General features: G+C 33.7%; 3 protein-coding genes across 6 annotated transcripts in view; 1 reads left to right on the forward strand and 2 right to left on the reverse strand.

The window, feature by feature from the left end:
* Nucleotides 1–5,667, reverse strand: part of LOC128187025 (beta-hexosaminidase subunit beta-like) — a 36,002-nt gene extending 30,335 nt beyond the window's left edge. For all 3 annotated transcript variants that reach the window (XM_052857086.1, XM_052857092.1, XM_052857079.1), the window contains exon 1: nt 5,565–5,667. The gene's annotated coding sequence lies outside the window, so the exon portion shown is untranslated. The remainder of the gene's footprint in view (nt 1–5,564) is intronic.
* A 5,162-nt stretch (nt 5,668–10,829) lies between these two features.
* On the reverse strand, nt 10,830–13,176 carry LOC128186974 (BTB/POZ domain-containing protein 17-like). Of its 2 annotated transcripts, none has more exons than XM_052856972.1 (2): nt 13,088–13,176; nt 10,830–12,811 (listed from the first exon to the last, which is right to left on the reverse strand). In XM_052856972.1, exon 2 carries the CDS (start codon nt 12,786–12,788, stop codon nt 11,268–11,270), a length of 1,521 nt encoding a protein of 506 aa, XP_052712932.1. In that variant the 5' UTR covers nt 12,789–12,811; nt 13,088–13,176; the 3' UTR covers nt 10,830–11,267. The 2 variants fall into 2 exon arrangements, with proteins under 2 accessions (XP_052712932.1, XP_052712931.1); XM_052856971.1 differs by having other exon boundaries at nt 13,044–13,166.
* Nucleotides 13,177–13,287: 111 nt separating this feature from the next.
* LOC128186975 (transcription factor E2F5-like) lies at nt 13,288–20,701 on the forward strand. The gene is made up of 10 exons (XM_052856974.1): nt 13,288–13,506; nt 16,424–16,533; nt 16,735–16,770; nt 16,909–17,070; nt 18,184–18,292; nt 18,425–18,616; nt 18,721–18,835; nt 18,937–19,026; nt 19,113–19,160; nt 19,250–20,701. Exons 1-10 carry the CDS (start codon nt 13,297–13,299, stop codon nt 19,366–19,368), a joined length of 1,191 nt encoding a protein of 396 aa, XP_052712934.1. The 5' UTR covers nt 13,288–13,296; the 3' UTR covers nt 19,369–20,701.
* Nucleotides 20,702–21,314: the final 613 nt, after the last annotated feature.

Consider the following 21,314-nt stretch of genomic DNA (forward strand, 5'->3'; position numbering starts at 1 on the left):
AGATGCTATCATATGCTTTTCGTAAAATGGATTTATTGGAAAATTACTATTATAATCTTGATTAATACTAATTCATCACTTTCCAATCACTAAAAAAATAACAATATTGCCTTTAGGTAGATACATTATGTTACTTCTTGAGAATTGCGTTTCACAAAATAAAGGACACAGCTGTTAACAAGAAATGTGCAATTCTACATTCTTGGCAAAAATATCTTGTGCAATGAAGAATAAACATTTCACTTGGTCAATATATCTTGGTTTTCTTTTTCCTATATGATCATAAGATATAATAAAGCTTATTTTCACATTGGCAAGATGTATAGATCAAAAATTAAAATGGTGTCACAGATGGCTAATCAGTGAACATGTCACACTTCTATTCTCTAGTCAATTTATCAAGCATCTGTAAGCCTATGCAATATCAGATTATGAAAAATTGCTGCAAAGGAAATTCTTAAACTCTGGACAGTTAAGATTTTAAAGTTTGACAGATATTTTTAAAAAGAAAATACCCTGGTAATAAAACAAGCATTATAGTATGACACATTTATCTAACAGTTATATATGCAATTATAATTATATATGCAATTATTGTATCTCTTTCATTGATGGAGGGAAAAAAGGGTGAAAACTTGCAAAGTTAAAATGTTTAATAGGATATGAACTTGCTTCGTCATGTGATTAAATCTTTGCTAAGACTGAAGGTTTTATTACTTATATTTATGTTTGTGAAAGGTAAATTGTTCAGATTGTACATAGCCATGTTTTTATGTCCAATCATCAATCCATAAGCTTGTGCACTGATCATTGTGGCATTCTTTTGGCCCATTAGAAATTCACACAGAAATGAACTTTTTGCTCTTCTATGGGTTCATATAAGGAATCATATTTTCAAATATAAATCCTCTTTTATATAGAAATCAGTAATAATGAAAACTGACTTCTTTATAAATAACATTTATTTTTTTTATAAATAACATTTGGTTTTAGTTTGACATGTACATGACAGCTAGAACTGGGGATTCTGGAGCTTTCTTACATACATAGTCGATACTTTGATTGTCATGTTTTTAATAGCATATTTAATGAATATATTGAAACTTCCTTCTTTGTATAGAGTTTGGTCTTCACTTACTGGAGTGGATACATTTATACTCCCAACACAATTATTGTTTACATACTGAAATCAAACCTTTTTTTCCTTACAAAAATCTACCTTGAACAGTAAATACAGAAGTGAATTCTGTTATAAATTAATGAATTCTTCTTTTTATATTTTGTAAATACAAAATATTTATAAAAAAGAAAAGAAACGTTAAACTGAAGAATAACTGCATCTCTGTTTATGGAGGTCAATTTTAAGATGCTAGATTAAATTTGGAAAGAATAAAAATGAAAAATACATTTATTTTTATATATGCTAAATATATTCTTAAAATACTATGCATAAAACAAAAAGGGATTGAATACAGCTCCATCAATTACTACAAGTTTCTGCTACAGATAACAGCACTGGCAGATGGACATTCCTGTGCCGTGTGCGTGTAAGATTGCGAGGGTTTACCAATTAGGCGCATTAGATAAATTCAATGAGCAAAATACATATTGTACAATTAATAGCGAGCGCAGCTCGCCGGCGCGCAGCGCCGGCGCGAAGCGAGCTCTACCGGCAAGGCGTGTGTGAATAGAAAATTCGGACTAGTTGCACATTCATTCAACGGATTTTTTTGGCGTCAGTAAATCGGACCAGTAATGCATCGTTTTAATCGTCCCAGTAGTTCCCTGTAATCATGGCAATTTTTATCACTTCACACTCTCACGAGAATCAGCAAGACAAAACAATAACGATGTAAGCGACATACAGTCAATGTTACCTCTAAAGTTCACCTCAGTACACTTTCAATCAAAAATAATCGTGTGACGTCACAAACGTTTACACATTGATCCGATATATTTTTTCGGAGTCAGTAAATTTTGACCCACAATTCATAGTACCAATGGTTTCCAACCTCACGTTCCAACATCACGTTCTCCCGAGAATCAAAGTAAAACCTTTGAAAAGCTTATAAGATGTGTAATTTTAAGAACATCATGCTTTTTAAGTAAATAAAACAGTATACTTCGCATACTTTTATTTCTCAGGGGAGTTTTAAAGAGTAAGACGACACTTAACCAACGTCAGCTTTGACGTCACAATAAGCACTGATAAGGGGAAATTACTCTAATTGAAGTTATTGTAAATCTGCTGAAATGAGCAAAATCCTCTTAAAATCTTGCAAAGGCTAAGATAAAGAACAGCTGACGAATAAGGACATTTCTTCAGATACAGGAAACAGTTGTAAATTGCACTAATTTGGATGAATGCTCACAAATATTTTATTCACTATAATTACGGTAATTTCCTGAAACGTAACGTTATACGTAGCAGCGCCTTTTTTTAAAGGGGGTGGGTGGGTGGATGGCAGCCTCATCCAAAAAATCTTTGCAAGCAAAAAGAAATATAAATCATGAAAATTCTAATCCTTTAGCTCTTTAGCAGTTCAATGGTTTCTTTATTTTCACTTCCATTTATTACATGCGGGGGGGGGGGGGGGGGGGGGGACGACAACACCATGTTCTTTTAACATGATAAGCAAATATTTAATATGTTTTACGGTACGACCGTTGGGGCGAGCGCAGCATGTGATCAAATAATGAAATGATAAATCAATAAAAATAAAAGTTCCAACGTAACGTAAATGAAATTGAATGCAAAATAAAATATAAACATGCCTATTTTTTCTAGTAAATTTTCATTGTTCATAATTTATTACATTGTTTATTTATTTAAATAGAATTTATCTCAGATACAATGTTATTGAATAATAAAGATTTTAACATATTGTTTATTGCAGTTTATTTCCTCTTTTCTTGCAGCAGACATTTTTCTTAAACTTACATATAAAAAATTGACTTATCATAGACTTATCATAGAGTCCCCCCCCCCCCCCCCCCCCGTTTAAAAAAAAAATATAATTTACGTATAAAAAAAAATTTGCTGATCATAATAAATGTGAAAATAAAGATACCATTGGGCAGTTAAAGAGCTAAAGGCATACTACGCACTCACCATTCCTCACCCGAATTAGAATTTCCCTGATTTTGAGAATTTCTTTTCCATTTTGCTTGTAAATATTTTTTGAATGATGCTGCCGCGCCCCTTTTAAAAAACGTTCCTGGAAATTAATTACTGTAAATATATAGTAAATAAAATAAATGTGAGCATTTATCCAAATGAGAGCAAGTTACAACTGTTTCCTATTAAAAAAAAAAAGATGTCCCCATTCGTTAGCTTTGCAAGATTTTGAGAAGATTTTGGTATTTATATTTCAGCAGATTTACAATAACTACTTAGAGTAATTTCCCCTTATTGTGACGTCAAAGTTCACGTCGGTCATGTGTCGTCTGTCTCTTTGAAAAAACCCTGAGAAAAAACTAAGTGAAATTAATATAATGCTTTGTTTACTTAAAAAGCATGATATTCTTGAAATTACACAATTTATCTGTCTCTCAAAAGTTTTACTTTGATTCTCGCGAGAAGGAATCAAGTCTAGTGAGATCGTCCGACATTGATAAATTGCCAAAAAAAATCCGTTGAATGAATGTGCAACTAGTCCAAATTTTCTATTCACACACGCCTTGTCGGTAGAGCTCGCTTCGCGCCGGCGCTGCGCGCCTGCGAGCTGCGCTCGCAAATATGTTTTATGGTGTGACCGTTGGGGCGATCGCAGAAGGAACCACACATCTGTCATCATTGTTAAATGCAACCCGTGGACTTGCCCTAACCAAAAAAACTTTGGCTTTGTCTCGAAAACTTTTACCACCGCAAGGAACCCGAAATTATCAAACTTTTATTCCAATGGCCCCTTCCTAGTCTTATACACTTAAACAAACTACCACTGAGCATTAATAAAATGTTAAACAGACTTACATCGTATTAAAATATTTTGATAAACACAACGCCGTTTTTTTTTTATGTAGATACAATTATGTTTTATCTTTTCTTTACCTTTTAATAATGATCATTAAAATCAGTAAAAATAAATTTTGTTTGTTATTTCTCATTTTGTTCCTTGTTGTAACCCGTGTTTTAATTATTTTCCTCAATGACATTAATTTTGTTTTAAATCTTTTTAATTTTTGTACGCTATATAGGCGTTGTAGACATGTGCCCTCACCCCTTTCTTAGTGTGTGATATCCAATACTATTTGACCACATATGCAACTATATAACAAATACATGTACCGGTAGATATTTTAACAGTTTAATTCTTTTCATTTATCTATTTATTACAAAATGACGTGGCTGCACGTAGATCTAATAATGATTAGACTTTTCTTTCTTAATAGTTTTTTGTCACCTATCTAACGTATGCATATATGATTGGATCAATATGACAATAAATTTAGCATGGAACTTGCATGTGTATTTACTAAGCCAAAAAAAAATCATCAAAACAAAACTAATCAGCCAAAGAGTCACCGTTAACACTGATACTGAGTACTTCCTACATGATCCAGTACATATGCTTGATCCACCTCTAAATGTATCGCGAGGAAAACGCGAGATCTTTGTGACGTCATAGTTAACATTCTTTTGCGCTCGACAGTTTTCGTAAATTGTCGGACAAATTCGGAGAAGGAAATGACGTCATATGTCAGCAAAAGTTCAGGTTTTTTTACGTAAGCTTATGTGTTGTTTACTGTAATGTTTTTAGAAGGATTTTTTTTATTGTTAAATGAAAATGATGTATGCGATGTAGAGGTAAGAATTTTCCGTAGAAACACTTTCTGTTCCACCACGTTGCTATGCACCGCAAAGGATCACTGGGATAGTAGAACGTTTTCACGTGGCCTCATAAAATTTTCTTTGAACAATGTGCAGATTTCAACTCGAATTTCCTCCGTTCGTACACGTTGTCTATGGAGCTCGCTACGCGAGCGGCGCTTCGCGCCGCCTCGCTGCGCTCGCTATAAGCGTAAATTAAAAATAAAATTAAACATTAATTATTTTTTTTTAAGTGGAGGGGCAAATCCATGGTAAGTCGATTTTCTATGTATAAATTGACAAAAATGAAAAAATTTTTAGCATGGGGGGAGCTCTATGATGAGTCAAGTTTTATATGTAAGTTTAAGAAAAAATGTCTACTGCAAAAAAAAGGGGGAAATCAATCAATCAATCATAATCACAATCACTTTAAAAGAGGAGATGCAGTGCAATGAATATTTATATATTAAAATCTTTATTATTTAACAACATTGTATCTGAGATTAAACTATTGTTCTACATATAAATAAATTATAAGAAATCTTATAAACTATGAATAATGAAAATTTACTGAAAAATAGGTATGTTTTATTTTTTGGCATTCAAATTTCACGTTGTTAATTTTATTTTATTAATTTATTATAATTAATTGTTTGATCACATGCTGTGCTCGCCCCAACGGTCGCACCGTAAAACATATTATCTAATAAATATTCAAAACTGGTCTTAAAGTATCTCTCTACCGGAGTCTTACCTCAATACCTGCGCCTGGTCTAATCGTCTCGATAGTGCCCCATAATCCGGAAGTAAACATAAATCGATGGCGCCCTCTGTGGAAATTTAAACTCATATGGATGACATAATTTTTCCCGGATCGGTCGAAGTCTGTCAGGTGGCAAACAATGCATTAAAAATTTACGTCTTCTTTTTTTTTAAACTCAGCTTTATTGGATCAGTGAATTTAGCACAGGAATGGAGAGTGCCCAAATTTAAAATCAGAGTCCCGAAAGTACTTGAGGCATTTTATAGAAAGGGTTGGGTAACATCAGAGACATAAATGGTTATATATGTCTCTTGGTAACATTAGGGGTGTCCAGATGAAATCAAGAGCAAGGCAATATTGTAATGATTAGAATATTCAATGTACCCAAACTGAAACTCAAAGAAAATTTTGCTACAATGCCATTTATTAGTACTGCAGTTCGATTTCTGTATATCACTAATTAATATATACATGTATATATATGGGAGCACTTTGGCATTAGTGTATGTTGATAGGTAGTACTTAGTGGTAGAAAAAGAAACTTGTCCAACAAAGCGACTGTCACAAAGTCTTATTCTCATGTGGAACTGTGATGTCTCCGATTTGCGTATATGTCCGCCAATATGACTTAATATCTCAGCGCCATTTTTTTCTCAACAAAATGTTTTCTTTGGTATCTTGCTGGTGTGCTGGTAAGTGGCATGGCAACAATTCTGCAATGATTGCTACATTCATATCCCGTATGAACACCATAGAAAACATTTCACTGTATCACAACTATCTCTGAATCACTCATTGTGCAAGTCGGTGGAGTTCTTGCTCATTATTACAGATCACGAAAAAATCCAAGCAAATCACAGAGTCCAAAAAATTAAATCTATGAACGACGTAAACATTAGCATTTAATTGGCTATGCAAATCGTTGAAAAACATCTAATATAAATTACTAACTTACTTACTTACTAATAAACGTAAAAGGTGATGCAAGCCTATCATATTCATGCGCAGACAGGTCGTTTTACTGGATCGCGTAGATTTACGACTTTTCAATTTCTATATGTATTACAATCAATTATATTTCGGAAAAACCTAATGGATGTAAAGGTGGATACAATGTATACTATAAGATAAACTATAGTTCAGATCAGGGGCGTATATATCCCTGTTCAGATCAAGTATACGACGCGCCTTTTTTATATTCTTTATACGAGTTAACTTAAGAATGCTGTAATATCCAAAAATACAATTTTCTTATTATCATTATTGAAGTTAATGGTTGCGCCTGTTGAATATAAAAAATAATAACCCGCTGCAATAACAATTCAATAATTTCAAATAAGATTTTATAGACATAAACAATTAATAAGGTGGTATGGGACATTTCCATATTGTGACGTACTGTTTATCACAATATTTATATTTTATAAATAGTTTCGTTCCCGAAATAGTACACTAACAGCGTAGCACAGTGGTTCAGAGGGTTCACTTCGATTTTGTAAGTCATGTTCTTCGAGAAATATTGAAGGAAGCTTAAGACTGTATTCATACGTACCAGATTCGGTGCATGGGTCTTCTGTGTTATGTGTAAATATCATTGAAATCAATCAATGCAATTTAATAGGAGGAAAGAAAGTACACGTAAATGTAAATATAAATTCATATCTTACTGAACATAATGATTAATGCATTCATATATACGTGCTTGCACTGCAAGGGATTATTCTGAATCAGGAAGACATTCGGTGAAAAGTCATGCAACACTTTAAGGCATAAATGTGACTTGATGATTAGCGAGATACGTTAACTTGTCATAAAATGTGTTATTTATATATTCGGAGAAATATCGACAACTAAATCATTAAAAAATGCATTTTCGAGACTTGGCTCAGGTCAAACAAAATATGGACATGAACGATCCTTATATCAAAGTAAATAATTTCAACCTACTCGATCAAATTCCAATATCACAATCCATAATTTAAACTTACGCGATCAAATCAAATTCCAAACATATCTTATGGGGGGGGGGGGGGGGGGGGGGGGGGTAATTGAAATAGAAGTTACATCTACAAATTAGTATATATGTGTCATGAATTTGATTCGTTTTGATAAAAAAATCTTTTAAGTCATTATTACTTATTTCAATAAAAATGCAGGGTTTTTTTTAAAGCAAAATTATTTGTACTGTCAATACTGAGGTTATTAAAAAACCTAAAAATAATGTGGTTATTGATATAGTACTCGTCAGATAGAACATGGGTGTGGTTAAGCGGGTCGTTTCGTTAACTACACATGTTATACGGGCTGAAAAACTGCCTTTGCCGTTAACAAAGTTTGCATGTTTGATTTGTCTTTTAATATTTTAACACGCTTTACATGTACTTTTATAAATCAATATCAAAATATTACATGAAATCGTATGGACTCCAAAACATAACCAAAACATGTAAATGGTGAACACATGGATGTAAACCAATGGCATGATTATGTTTGATTTGGAGCTTAGAAGTGAAACGATGAAACCTTTGTCCATCTTTTTTTCCCAAAAAGATTTTGCCCATAAATATTAGCGTTTTAAGATGATAATTAGATCGTATAGTATTTTCGAGTCTAATATCTCGTTGTAATGTGATAATTTATCTTAATCAAGAAACATGTTTCTTATTTATTTGACAATACTCCTCCTTCAACTTTTCATACATCACGATGTATTTTCTCTGTTTTTATTATTTTATTTTTTATTACAAATAAATTTCATTTGGACCTAAAATGGGTGGTGTATGGGGTAAGGGTTGGGGTTGGGGGTCTGCCGCCACGCCTTCCTCTGAAAATATCCAGTGCTAGTGTTCATGCTAAAGAGTCTGTACATATTCAAATAATTCTATTCACTTAACATTGTAATTTGATTTGATTTTCATTAGTTTATTTTTTTACCCCAAATCAGAACATTTAAGGATTATCTAAATAAATTTTGCATCTACAGAAATTTCCCAGATGATTTTAAGAAAAAATCCCCAGCATTGCATTAATCATACAATAGTACCCGCAGTATAAATGGAAAAACTTCCTCATTCACAAATACAAAACAGTTTGTGGAAAAATTTCAAACAATTATGAAAACATTGCTGTGGTGGACTCGAAACTCACATACTTCAAACTTTGGCTAATTTATTCTGTAAACAATACAGTATAACGGAAAGGGGGGGGGGGGGGGGGGGTAATTACTTGTGAGACTTCAATGGTTTTAAATTGCTCCATTTTAGAATTTGATATAGAAAGATGCTTAATTGTGCCCAGTTTGTCTAAAGCCAGCCCATACAATTGACTTTATTATACAACAACGTAAATAGTAGAGACCGACTTTAGCAATACTCTTTATGCATTAACTTTTGGGACTTTTATGGACTTTTATTACTTCAAGATTCTTGATCGTTCTAAATCAAGCAGTTGTATGTTTTTATCAAGCAGTTGTTTGTTTTGTCACCTTTAAATATTTTTTTTAATAAGCGAGATGCATGTTTTTAAACTGGTAAATTGCATTTTTAGTTATGAATTCCATCATCTTTGCTGGCCAAAAGTCCGATTCGATATTCCCAGGATGAGATAACGAATCGGACACTTGTTAAGCGAAACTGGAATTTCATGTTTCTTAACACAATTTTATACAGCTGTTTTCAATCAGGAAGTAGTACAATTTGCATGTAGTAGTGAACAGAATTTATTATTAAGTATAAGATACGCTCTTAAATGAGTAAGTTGTACAATGTACTATTTTAAAATCGGCAAGTTGCTTGTTGTATGCCTAAAGTTGCATGCTTATAATAGGAGTGTTGTTTTTTTTAGCTCGCCTGATCGAGCTCTGCTGTGAGCTTGTCAACTTTATGGATCACAGTTTGTTCAGCGTTTGCCTGTTCGTCCGTCCGTCTGTTCTGATTTTTATATATGCAAGTCCATTATGAACATGGTTTGGCAGTTAATAGTTAAGTGTTTTCACATCTTACTTTATCTTAAATGATGTACGTTCTATTCAGCAACCTTTTTTCATGCATACATTACAACAATTTGTGATCTTACTCTCTTGCCACACGGATATTCCAACATAAATTCTTTGTTGAAACTGCCATCCAGACAAAAGCGGATCCCAGAAGATATGTGTAAATATATAGAAAAATTCGTTCTCAAAATCTTCTCATCGTCTACAACGCTACAGTCTGTGATGCTTTTGTACAGACAGCCTGATATTTATGTAAAATTTACATCGCAAATTTATTTCAAATTGTAACGTCATTCGGAATCTACCCCGGTTTTAGAATTTAGAAAGGAAGCAAAAATTTCCTACTCAGGTGAGAAGTGTGGACCATCAACCTCTTAAAATTTCATTTTTTACAATGTCAGCATTGTTTAAATCTAGTGAGTTAAAATTTTGATATATAAATTTAAGTTTTCTATTGCAAGACGCATGATTACGATCGGTGTTGTAGGATTAAATATACAAGAACGCTTTTAATATTAGCGTGTTTATTGAGTTGGCAATTTAATTAGAATTCTGAATGTTTTAGGGAATGGCAAACTGTTAAACAAGGGAATTGCAAATTTCTTAATTGATAAGTTGGTTGTTTTCTAATCTGTGAGTTGCATATCAAAAGTTAAGAGGCGCATGGGCCTCATAGCTCACCAGAGCAACAACTGCCAAATTTGATCCAATCACTTAACTATTCAATAGCTATGTCTTAATGCATCAGTTTGCTTGCACTTTAATTCCATAAAATATTTTTTTCCACATTATTTTAAACATTCACCAATAGGCTTTGTAAAAATTGTTAGTCCACCTTGGCCCCTTTTGAGTAAAATCCCACTTAACCTTATCATACTGACTACATTTGACATCTTGACCCAATAAAAATCAAATCCATTCAGATTAATCATCATTTAAATACCGGTATCACATCATAAATGGTTAAATTCTATCAAACCGGTACCTTCTTATCTTCTTGGTAGAAAAATGTATACCGGTACATGGAATACAAATACATGTATATCATTGAGTAATATCCTGCAAGATATTTGTCATATGTAATAGAGAAAATCAAAAGGACATTACTTCATTTTGTTATCAAATTAGTCAAAGGATAGTCTTAGGAAACTGTCTCCACATGCCACTTTGATTAACAGTATGATTTTGTAGTGTCCAAATCTGTACCATCCTCAGGTTTGGCATGGAACGGAGCAGCTACACATGGACAAACATTCTCTAACTTAAGTTCCATTTTTATTTTAATAACTTTCATTTTGATAATAGAATTCTTCACACATATGTGGTATTACAATAACATCTTATATAAAAGGCAATATCAAATTGTACACTTAACATGCAACATTCAACTCCAGAATCAGCTAACATTTTATATATATATATATTAATTCTTGAAAGACAAAATAAATTTTCAACATTCATGTATCTTTAACAAACCATGATTTTGACAACATGGCACTATGTAGTACATGCATACTAAAACAGCAGTTTAAATTGATTTTTATAAAAAAACAAAAAAACAAAATGTCCATAAATGAAAAAGATTGATAAACAAGATATGCATACATTGTAATTTCAACAGTAGGATATATCACAAATTAAAAATCTTATTCTGAAAAAAGGAAAGCACTTCTGATAACAAATACATTGTAAAGTGAATTTCACAGGAACATGAGAGGTCGAATAACAATTTTTATTTTCAAGGCATTATTATCTCTGCCCAGCAGGTAAGGAGATGTTTTTTGGAGGAGATCTGAGAGGCTCATGAGATCATTGAAATTGTGAGAGGGGTGCTCACTGTCAAAGTAGCAGGTTCTGGTCACACACTTGGCCACATATTCATGCCCATCTTGCTGCCCATAAATCAAAGCACTGATCTGGACTCGGCGATACTCGGACGAGTTAGAGGTTACAGTCAAACGAACAGTTTCATAAACAACCTCATCTATCTCACAGTTCCAAAACAATCCGATCATCAGACAAGGCTTAAATATGACTCCTTGAGGATAAAAGTCCACATGCCAGTCCCACATGGAGATATCGTCCCCTCCAGGCCCTGATATAGGGGTGGAGAAAAATGCTCGTAAAACGTCTCCCCGAGTCACCGAATTCATATCCGGCACACAAATCTCAGTACTCCATGTATCCCCCGTGTAAATGCGAGGCTTATACGTTATCTGATGCGAAAGTTTGGTAGGAGAAGACAAATTGGGTTTCTGTTCTGTGTATTTGCTAAAAAAATCGGTTTGGGAGCTGGTCGAATGGTCTGATTTTGATTTGTAGCACTGGTTTATCATTTTGGTTTGATCAAAAGATGACTTTGAATGATTCTGCATTTGTTCTTCTACTTTTAATTTCCATTGATCTCTCTGCATGTCCATAATACAAGAAGCATTCCCTCTGTCAAATAAATCTTGACATTTCTCCTGCATCATCATTGGGAATTTTATAAGTGGCACAACATTTTGTACAATATCTTCAAGCTGATAATCATGTTTCTTTGAATTTGATTTGATTTCTTTGTAGGATGCAAACCATTGTTTGACTCTCTCATACAATTTGTACTCATCATCAACAATGATGCTAGAAGACTTCAGGAATTTAATCAGCATATCCGAAGAAATGCCCATAAAATCAGGAGTATTCATGACATACTGAAAATTGCATTTGATGTAATCCTCACAGACCTGTTGTAGGTGTTTATGGTCACACATGACTGCATACTTCAACCATGAGATTACCCGCGATTGAGAAGGTGGTGCCACATAGTGGCAGCTCATGTAATTGATGCAAACATCGGACAGATCGTTAATGTTGTATTTGTCGGCGAGGATGAGAGTGGGAAGGACACTTGTCTGATTCAGGTGGATTTTCCCTGTGTACAGATACTGTAGAAAGTCCTCAAAGACATCTTGACACTCTGGCTCCTCTTCCAGTGATATCTCCGAAGTGTATGCTTCTGGCCAGGTAGGAGATGTTAACATAGTTTTGAACACATCACTGGATATGCTAAGGATGAGTTTATGGGCGTGAAAAGTTCTCTCCCCGATACAGAGTCGGAGATCACTAAGTTCTGGATCACTGTAGAGAATGCTAAGCTTTTTAATGGTGGAGTTTGAGTTATCCACCTGGTGTCCATAGTCCTTTCCTGTACTCCCATGCCGTCTCATCTTTGAGGCCATTCTCCCATGCACTGCTTGTCATTCTAAAATATTGAAATCTTGGCATACAATATTTATTTGTAAAATATTTTACAATGTCTTCTTTGATTTGCATGGTGTATGCATGTATAATAATATCATTTTGATTATACAGGATATGATAATCACTGATGGCGTTCAGTGCCACCAGAGACATAAATAACATTATGTTATTCAATGTTATTTATGTCTCTGGTGCCACAATATATTAATGATTAACAATCAATAGATAATTACCGATTCAAACTCGTGTATTTGGAATGGCATTTAATTTGCCTTACTGTTTTGGTTGTCAGCAAAGACACGAATTAGGTTGCATTGGTGTTGGTTGCATCCATGTTTGTAAACTCCCGGATGAGTACACAATGATTTTCATTATTTTTATAAAATATTAAAAACATGAATTGCCTAACTATCTTTACATATATTTGAAACACAGTGATAAAAAAATTATTCAATCTATATTAAACCGTTGAGATACGGGTGAGTTATGAAATCCGGGGCTAATAAGGTCCCGGTGCTAGGTCGTTATTTAGCAGCCCTGGTTTCACGCACGCGTTCTTACCCAGCATTCCACTGCACAGAAATGGCGATGGATAACTCAACGCCAAGTCGGCACGAGAAAAGCTTGGGGTTGCTGACTACAAAATTTGTTTCATTATTGCAGGAGGCAAAGGATGGGGTTCTAGACCTCAAAGTTGTAAGATGTTTTTTATATCAGCAAATTCATTTACGCTCCATGAAACGCATGCTTGAAAAATGTTTTCTTTCAATCTTTGTTTACAAAATTCAAAATATTGGAAGTAAGACTTTTAGACTTTTTCTGTCGATGAGGGATATTTGTTTTAAATGCATATGAAAATTTTGAACCGAGTTGAAATATTCGGGCTTGAGAAGGGAAAGTGTATGTTGCTTTATTTTGAAATGTAAAAAATGACAGACCGTTTGGAATGAGGGGGGGGGGGGGGGGGTGTTGGATATACGAGTATACATCTAAGTCAGTATCAAAAGTGATGCAACTGTAGATTTCCCTGCTTATATGATGTTCTAACCTATAGATATTTAATAAATAATTAAATACCTATTGGCATTTGGCGATTCTTCAGCTATGATATTTTCGAACTTTTATATGGGTATATAGAGTGCTATCTTTTTGGTGAGTACAGCTGAAGATACTTAGTTTATAGTCTGTCCCAAGATATTTATGCTGCACATTTGGACGATTTTTAATAAAAATACACTTACCTGTGAAAGAAGTGCAATTGAAATAGATATTTTCCAAGATAATTTCATTGACACATTATCATCTTTCACTCGGAAAAATTCAAAGGAACGAAAACAAATTCCTTACGGAGATTTATAATTGGGAATGTTTACATTTTTTCTCCATTCGGAATACACTCGGAATGCAACGCGCAATATTTCAACGTTATCATTCGGGCTTGCTGCAATACAAAATCTCCGTAGACATCACATTTTTAGCTCACTTGAGCCTTTGGCTCAGGTGAGCTTTTCTGATCACAATTTGTCCGTTGTCTGTCGTTGTCGTCGTCGTTGTCGTCGTCGTCGTCGTTAACTTTTCACAATTTCATCTTCTTCTCAAGAACCACTGGGCAGATTTCAACCAAATTTGGCACAAAGCACCACTAGGTGAAGGGGATTCAAGTTTGTTCAAATGAAGGGCCACGCCCTCTTTAAAGGGGAGATAATTGAGAATTATTGAAAATTTGTTGGTATTTTTCAAAAATCTTCTTCTCAAAAACTATTTGGCCTGAAAAGCTAAAACTTGTGTGGAGGCATCCTCAGGTAGTGTAGATTCAAGTTTGTTCAAATCATGGTCCCCGGGGGTAGGGAGGGGTGACAAGAAGGGGATCAAATTTTACATAGGAATATATAGAGAAAATCTTTAAAAATCTTCTTCTCACAACCTATTGGGCCAGGAAAGCTCAAATTAAAATGGAAGCATCCACAGGTAGTGTAGATTCAAGTTTGTTCAAATCATGGTCCTTGGGGGTAGGGTGGGGCCACAATAGGGGGATAAAGTTTTACATAGGAATATATAGAGAAAATCTTTAAAAATCTTCTTCTCAAAAACTATTGGGCCACAAAAGCTCAAATTAAAATGGGAGCATCCACAGGTAGTGTAGATTCAAGTTTCGTTCAAATCATGGTCCCCGGGGGTACGGTGGGGCCACAATAGGGGGATGAATTTTTACATAGGAATATATAGAGAAAATCTTTAAAAATCTTCTTCTTAAAAACAATTAGGCCAGAAAAGATCAAATTAAAATGGAAGCATCCTCAGGTAGTGTAGATTCAAGTTTGTTCAAATCATAGTCCCTGGGGGTAGGGCGGGGCCACAATGGGGGGATCAATTTTTACATAGGAATATATATTAAAAATCTCTTTCTCAAAAACTATTAGGCCAGAAAGCTCAAATTTGAATGGAAGCATCCTCAGGTAGTGTAGAATCAAGTTTGTTCAAATCATGATCTCTGGGGGTAGGGTGGGGCCACAATTGGGGGATCAAGTTTTACATAGGAATATATAGAGAAAATCTTTAAAAATCTTCTTTTTAAAGACCATTTGGCCAGAAAAGCTTAAACTTGTGTAGAGGCATCCTCGGGTAGTGTAAATTCAAAATCACAGTCCCTAGAGGTAGGGCGGGGCCGTGATGGCGGTTTGAATTTTTACATATATAGAGAAAATCTTTAAAAATATTCTGGGAAAGTTTTTCGGTCCAAAACTCAGTACTTAGTGTGAAAGCACAGGTTATGCAGATATAAGTTTGATGAAACCATGATACCCTAGAGAAAAGTGGGGCAACAAAGTGGGGGGGGGGGGTATATAGGAAAAGAGAAAAATCATCTTACAGTTACAACAATAAAAGGGGCTTGGTATTTACCAAAAGAAAGAGGTGGATAAAAATTGGCAGATTTTCAATTTTTTTTAGCAAGATCTACTGTACTTAGTTGTCAAGATATTTTGATACTGTAATGCTATTTTGATCAGAATTAAGGCAATTGTTGCTCAGGTGAGCGATGTGGCCCCTGGGCCTCTTGTTTAGCATTGTATTGAAACCTGATAAGCTAACAGGGGCGTTTTGACTGAGAAATCTTGGAAATTTTTCATACTTTTGAATGAACATCGTTTGAATCCTGAGGTATTTATAAATATCAAACAATTAAGCCAAACATGAATCCAAAATATCTTGGGACAGAGTATAGTGGGGGTCAGTTAGTAATTGTGATCAAGAGGCGCCATTTTTACCTGTAAACAAATCACATCATTTCACTTTATGGGGCTGGTGAGGATGTTTAAAACTATGATATTCAGAGGAAAGTAAAGTAATGACATCGAAAGTTAAATGTCTCAAGAAATTTTTGGTAGTAAAACTTTTACTGAAGATATTCCTAAATAAGTTTAATAAGTCCAAAACCATGCACATCTTTATGTGTGCAATAAATATTCGGTTTTTATTATGGATGGAACTGTAGCTCTATAGTTTGTTAATTTACTATTAAAATACAGTTCTACATACAGTCAATCAATGGACTACATCCATTAAGATATTATAGAATAAGATGATCAAATGCAGTTATTTTCATTTCTTTAAGGCTGCAGACCAACTCGCTGTCAGACAGAAGAGAAGAATTTATGACATCACCAATGTTTTGGAAGGGATTGGTTTGATTGAGAAGAAATCTAAAAATAGCATTCAATGGAAGTGAGTGATATGTTCATATTAAGACTTTTTAAGTAATTCAAAACAAAACTCAATTTAATGGAATCGTAATTAGCCATGTTGACACATCCTTAAAATGTTCAAAGAAATCGTAGACACATCCTTTAAATGTTCAAAGAAATTGTTGAAATTGAACTTCTCTATGCTTTTGTAAAAGATGTTTTGTTTGGATTTTTTTAACAGAGGTGCAAGTGCAAATTACTCAGACACAGAATATGGGTAAGATAAAATAAAATTCAATGTTCAATATGATACCAAACTAAGTTTCTTAACCTATTTCAGAAAAACAACATAAATTACTTTTTTTTTTTGCATATTTACAAATAATATTTATTCAAATGTATTTATATTATTTAGGGTTAATCAGGGTAATGGCAACAATTCGGAGATCTCAGACAGATTACTGACCCTGAAACATGAGATTGAGGAGTTGGAGCAACAAGAGAAGAAATTGGACTTGCACAAGTCTTGGGTTCAACAGAGTATTAAAAACGTCACTGATGAAGTCACAAATACACAGTAATACTTTCTATCAAACTTTAAATCCTAACGATATGTCTTAAACAAATCAGTTCCATTGTAAGTAAGTAAGAATGTAAGTTAATGATATCCTTATGAAATCTTTCTTAGTTGTCATGTGCATGTATCTCATAAAATTGTTGTTTATATAAGATTTAATATTTAATGTTTGCAGTAATTTTTCCTCAATTTGAAGTAAGGCCAAAAAAAAATATTTGTGTTTCCTATTTTATCAAATTTTAAAATAGGGTAGGTAGGTCGGCTTTTTTTTTTTTTTTTTTTTTTTTAAATGAGCTTTTAAGTGTTCCCCTTTCCTAGCATATGATTTTTCTATACAATAAGAAAATGTATTTTACAGGTGCCACAAATATATTATATATTAGTTATTAGTTCTATTTTCCTGGTCAACTGACATAACAGTAAACATTAATATCGTTGAATTCAGAAACAGAGGAAATTCTGGTTGATCAGACAAGAGCCTTAGAATTAAATCTTTTCACTCATTAAAAAAAAATGAATACATAATTAATGGTTTAAGACTAACTTTAAAAATTTTATTTGCAATTGAACCGCAGCATTTTAAAATCATATTTATAATGTGAATGATTGTTGGGCATATATTCAAAGACTTACGATGTCTGCAGTCTCCACACCCAGAAATAAAAAAAAAACTTTGCCTCTGCTTTTTTCTTGTACATCTTTATATTTATTTATAACACATCACTGCCCTATGAAACTATTTATTGCATTGAAATTTAGCTAAAAATAACCAAGGATAACTTTCATCCATGCTGTCAATCTGCACTTAGAAATCTTTAAAACGCTTTGATAAGTGGTGTTTTCTATTGAAGTATTACAAGTGTTTTTTTAACTCTGATTTGTAAAGACTCTATTGTTTAAACCAATTACGGTTGGTAATCTGGATTTGAAATAAAAAGTGTCAGGGTCGGCGCATAAAAAATAGGGTCGGTCGGGAAACCGGAAACACACATATTTTTTTTTCCGGCCTAATCACTAAATATTTCTTGTACAATCAGGAAATTTGAAAAATTTGCCATAATGGCAGCTATGGAATAGCAGCTGTTAGCATTAAAACTCAAAAAATCTTTTCAGGGCAGCTTATGTCACACATGAAGACATTTGTCGGAGTTTTAGAGGAGACACTCTCTTAGCCATACAAGCACCATCAGGTACTCAGCTAGAGGTACCTATACCTGAAGTGGTAAGTGATCGCTACTGAAGATGTATGTTATCCGTTTGATGAATTGTTTTGAATTTTAAGAGAGAAACTGTTAGATGGAACCTATGTTTTGATGAAATGTTTTGAATTTAAAGATGATGTTTGTTTATGCAGGGTCCTGGGTTTAAGAAGAACTACCAGATGCACCTGAAGAGTCACTCTGGTCCCATCCATGTTCTGTTGGTGAACAAGGACACAGAGGAGACCAGTCCTGTGGTGGTGCAGGTGCCTCCCCCCAAAGATGACGACTTAGAGAACCAGAATGTTGATCCCAACCAAGCACCAGGCAAATCAAAACCCATCAAAGTAAGACTTAAAGTGTTTGAGAATTCTGAAGCTAAACACAGAATGAATGTGTTTAAGTATTAAATTAAAGTTTATGTGGTAAGAGTTCTAGGTTTTCTTTCTAGCGCTCACCTCAGAAATCTCCATTGCGTCCGTCACAACCATCCTCAGATGTAGAATTTCCCACCCGCATGTCAACGAGGTCATCACCACGGAAACAAGGCCAATCTTCACAATCATGTAAGCAGTTCATGATACAGTTAACTGTGTGATAATTAAGGGTTTTTTTACTTACTAAGGGTAGGCAGACTTACTGAGAGTATTATGATTGATTTTTGTAGTTCCTTCCACATCTGATGCTCAAGCCAGTCTCGATTCTCTTCCTAGTGACATATTGTTTGACCCCAATGACCCTCGTCATACAGGCCTTGGTAAGCTTGGTTTTCATCAAATATATTTGATCAAGTTTTTATTGACTGAATAAGTATTATTTTCATCTCTGAATTTTTTGTCTTAGAAATACCAAGTGAAGGAGATTTAATAGAGGAATTGATGTCTTCCGAGGGTAAGAGGATGTTTTATAAGATGTATAGTTCATTGATTTTTACAAGTATTATTCTTGGACAGTTTCTAATGCAGTATTTTCATTTTCAGCTTTTGCTCCCTTACTTCGATTAAGTCCACCCCCTTCCGACAGAGACTATTATTTCAATCTGGATGACTCGGAGGGGGCGTGCGACCTTTTTGATGTCCCTTTACTGACCAATTACTGAGCACTCTACAGCGATTCCCTCCTACCTCACGTGCCTCTAACAGGGACCAGTGTTGTTGTCGAGACTGTTGAAAATTGTTTGGCAGATCTCACTTAGAGGACGATGTTGATAGTCGATCACAACAGCTTCACACAGACCTGATGTGGCTGGGTGATCGGATCCAATGACTAGTGCTGCCATCAGAAACTGTTGGCTCAGTCAGAGAATTGCCCTCATGTATAAATATCAATGTGAAATGCTATGTACGTGCTAGTGTAATCCCTTGAGCACACTGTTTATAAACATAATATTTATAAAGAGAACAATGTTCAATTTGATGAAAGTGCTTTTCCACACAAAAAAACTACTGACATTTCCTAGTGTAGTGGTAGTGCTATGATGACACAAAACATTTTAAATTATTTGCGAAAAGAAAACCTTAATTCAAAGAAAATATCTAAACTCATTCAATGCTCAGCCTTAAATACTTCATGTAATACTGTGCACATTAAGTATTATTAATTACATTTTATTTTTTATAATCACAATTTCTGCAAATTAAATAAACCAACTTAATACCAGGATCAATAAAATAGGATGTGTATATGTGTATGGTAGTGAAAAAAACCATGTACTTTGTTTTTAGTAATATCCACATATTTATGTAGTTCCTGAAAATGTACAAAGTGAGACTTCATAGCTTAGTAGCTAATGGCCTAACGTTAGGAATTTTTTAGATAAACTCTTAATAGAAGAAAGTGATATGTCTGAAGCAGAAAAAATCGGTGAATAGAATTATATCAATAAGATGGTCAGTAAGTTAAAGACTTCCATGAATTTGCTATGCTACAGTTACTTCTAACAGCAATTAAGTGTATCTGCATGAGGGTTAGTTTATCTCTGTATATATACACATAGTATTGAAATGGTCATTTAGTTGTTATGTATTTTTTTAAAAATTTTGTTACCTGCATTTTGAATTGTTAGTGTTGAAAAATCTGGTATTTTTGTATTGTTACTTTAAGCTTTATACAATCGTGACCGCAAGTCTATGATTGAGTTCAAGTGACTAAACTCCTTATTGATTGTAACAGCATGGTAATTAAAAACCTCTATTAACTACACTGAGGTTGAGGAGTTTGTAAGTATGTATGTTGTAATACATGAATTTGAAGGAGTTCTTTGTGTTCAGTTGTCTTAAAACTTCGTTGTTTGACTTTATGTTAAGAATTGTCTTGCAGAAAGTTTATTTTCATTTGTCTTGAAAATGTCTCTGTATCACGCAAAAACAAATATACTTTATTACAAAAAAAACCTTGAATTTACACATTAAAATAAACTGTGATAGGATGAACATTAGATATTTTGTAATTTCTTTCAAAAAATGACATAAATACATGTATTTTTTTTTTCACAAATCGGTTTTGTACTATACAGTCCAAATTACCTATTGTTGGGGCGCAAGTGGGGTTTTCATAATTAAATGAAATGAAAATATTGTAAATATGTCAATATTCTAATATTTAATCTTAAAATTGCTGGAAATTATTTATATATAGATAATAAAGAATCATAAATTGGATATTATGAGATGATAATTTCAGTTTGGCGTGATCAAATCCATCATAAAGCCCTTCAGGCTGTATTTGATTTGACCACGCTCTGACCAAAATTATCACCTCATAATACTTGGAAAATGATTTCTAATTCCTTAAATATTTGTTAATTGAAAAAAAAAACTACACGAACACAAGAAAAGTTTAGAGTTAAAACATGTATAAAGTGTATGCGAGACGGATTGGGTTTTTGACAATGGTGTACTTCTAATTCATCTGTAACTTTTACTTTACTAGACAAATAAATAGCACACGTGTGGACGTAAAACTTGTTCAGCGTGTTTCAACTTTGCAAGGAAGTAAGAACAAATGAAATATTTTTTTTTAACTTACAACTAAAGGAATGAAAAC

This window comes from Crassostrea angulata, chromosome 6 (genome assembly GCF_025612915.1).
Source record: "Crassostrea angulata isolate pt1a10 chromosome 6, ASM2561291v2, whole genome shotgun sequence".
Classification (NCBI taxonomy): Eukaryota; Metazoa; Mollusca; class Bivalvia; order Ostreida; family Ostreidae; genus Magallana; species Magallana angulata.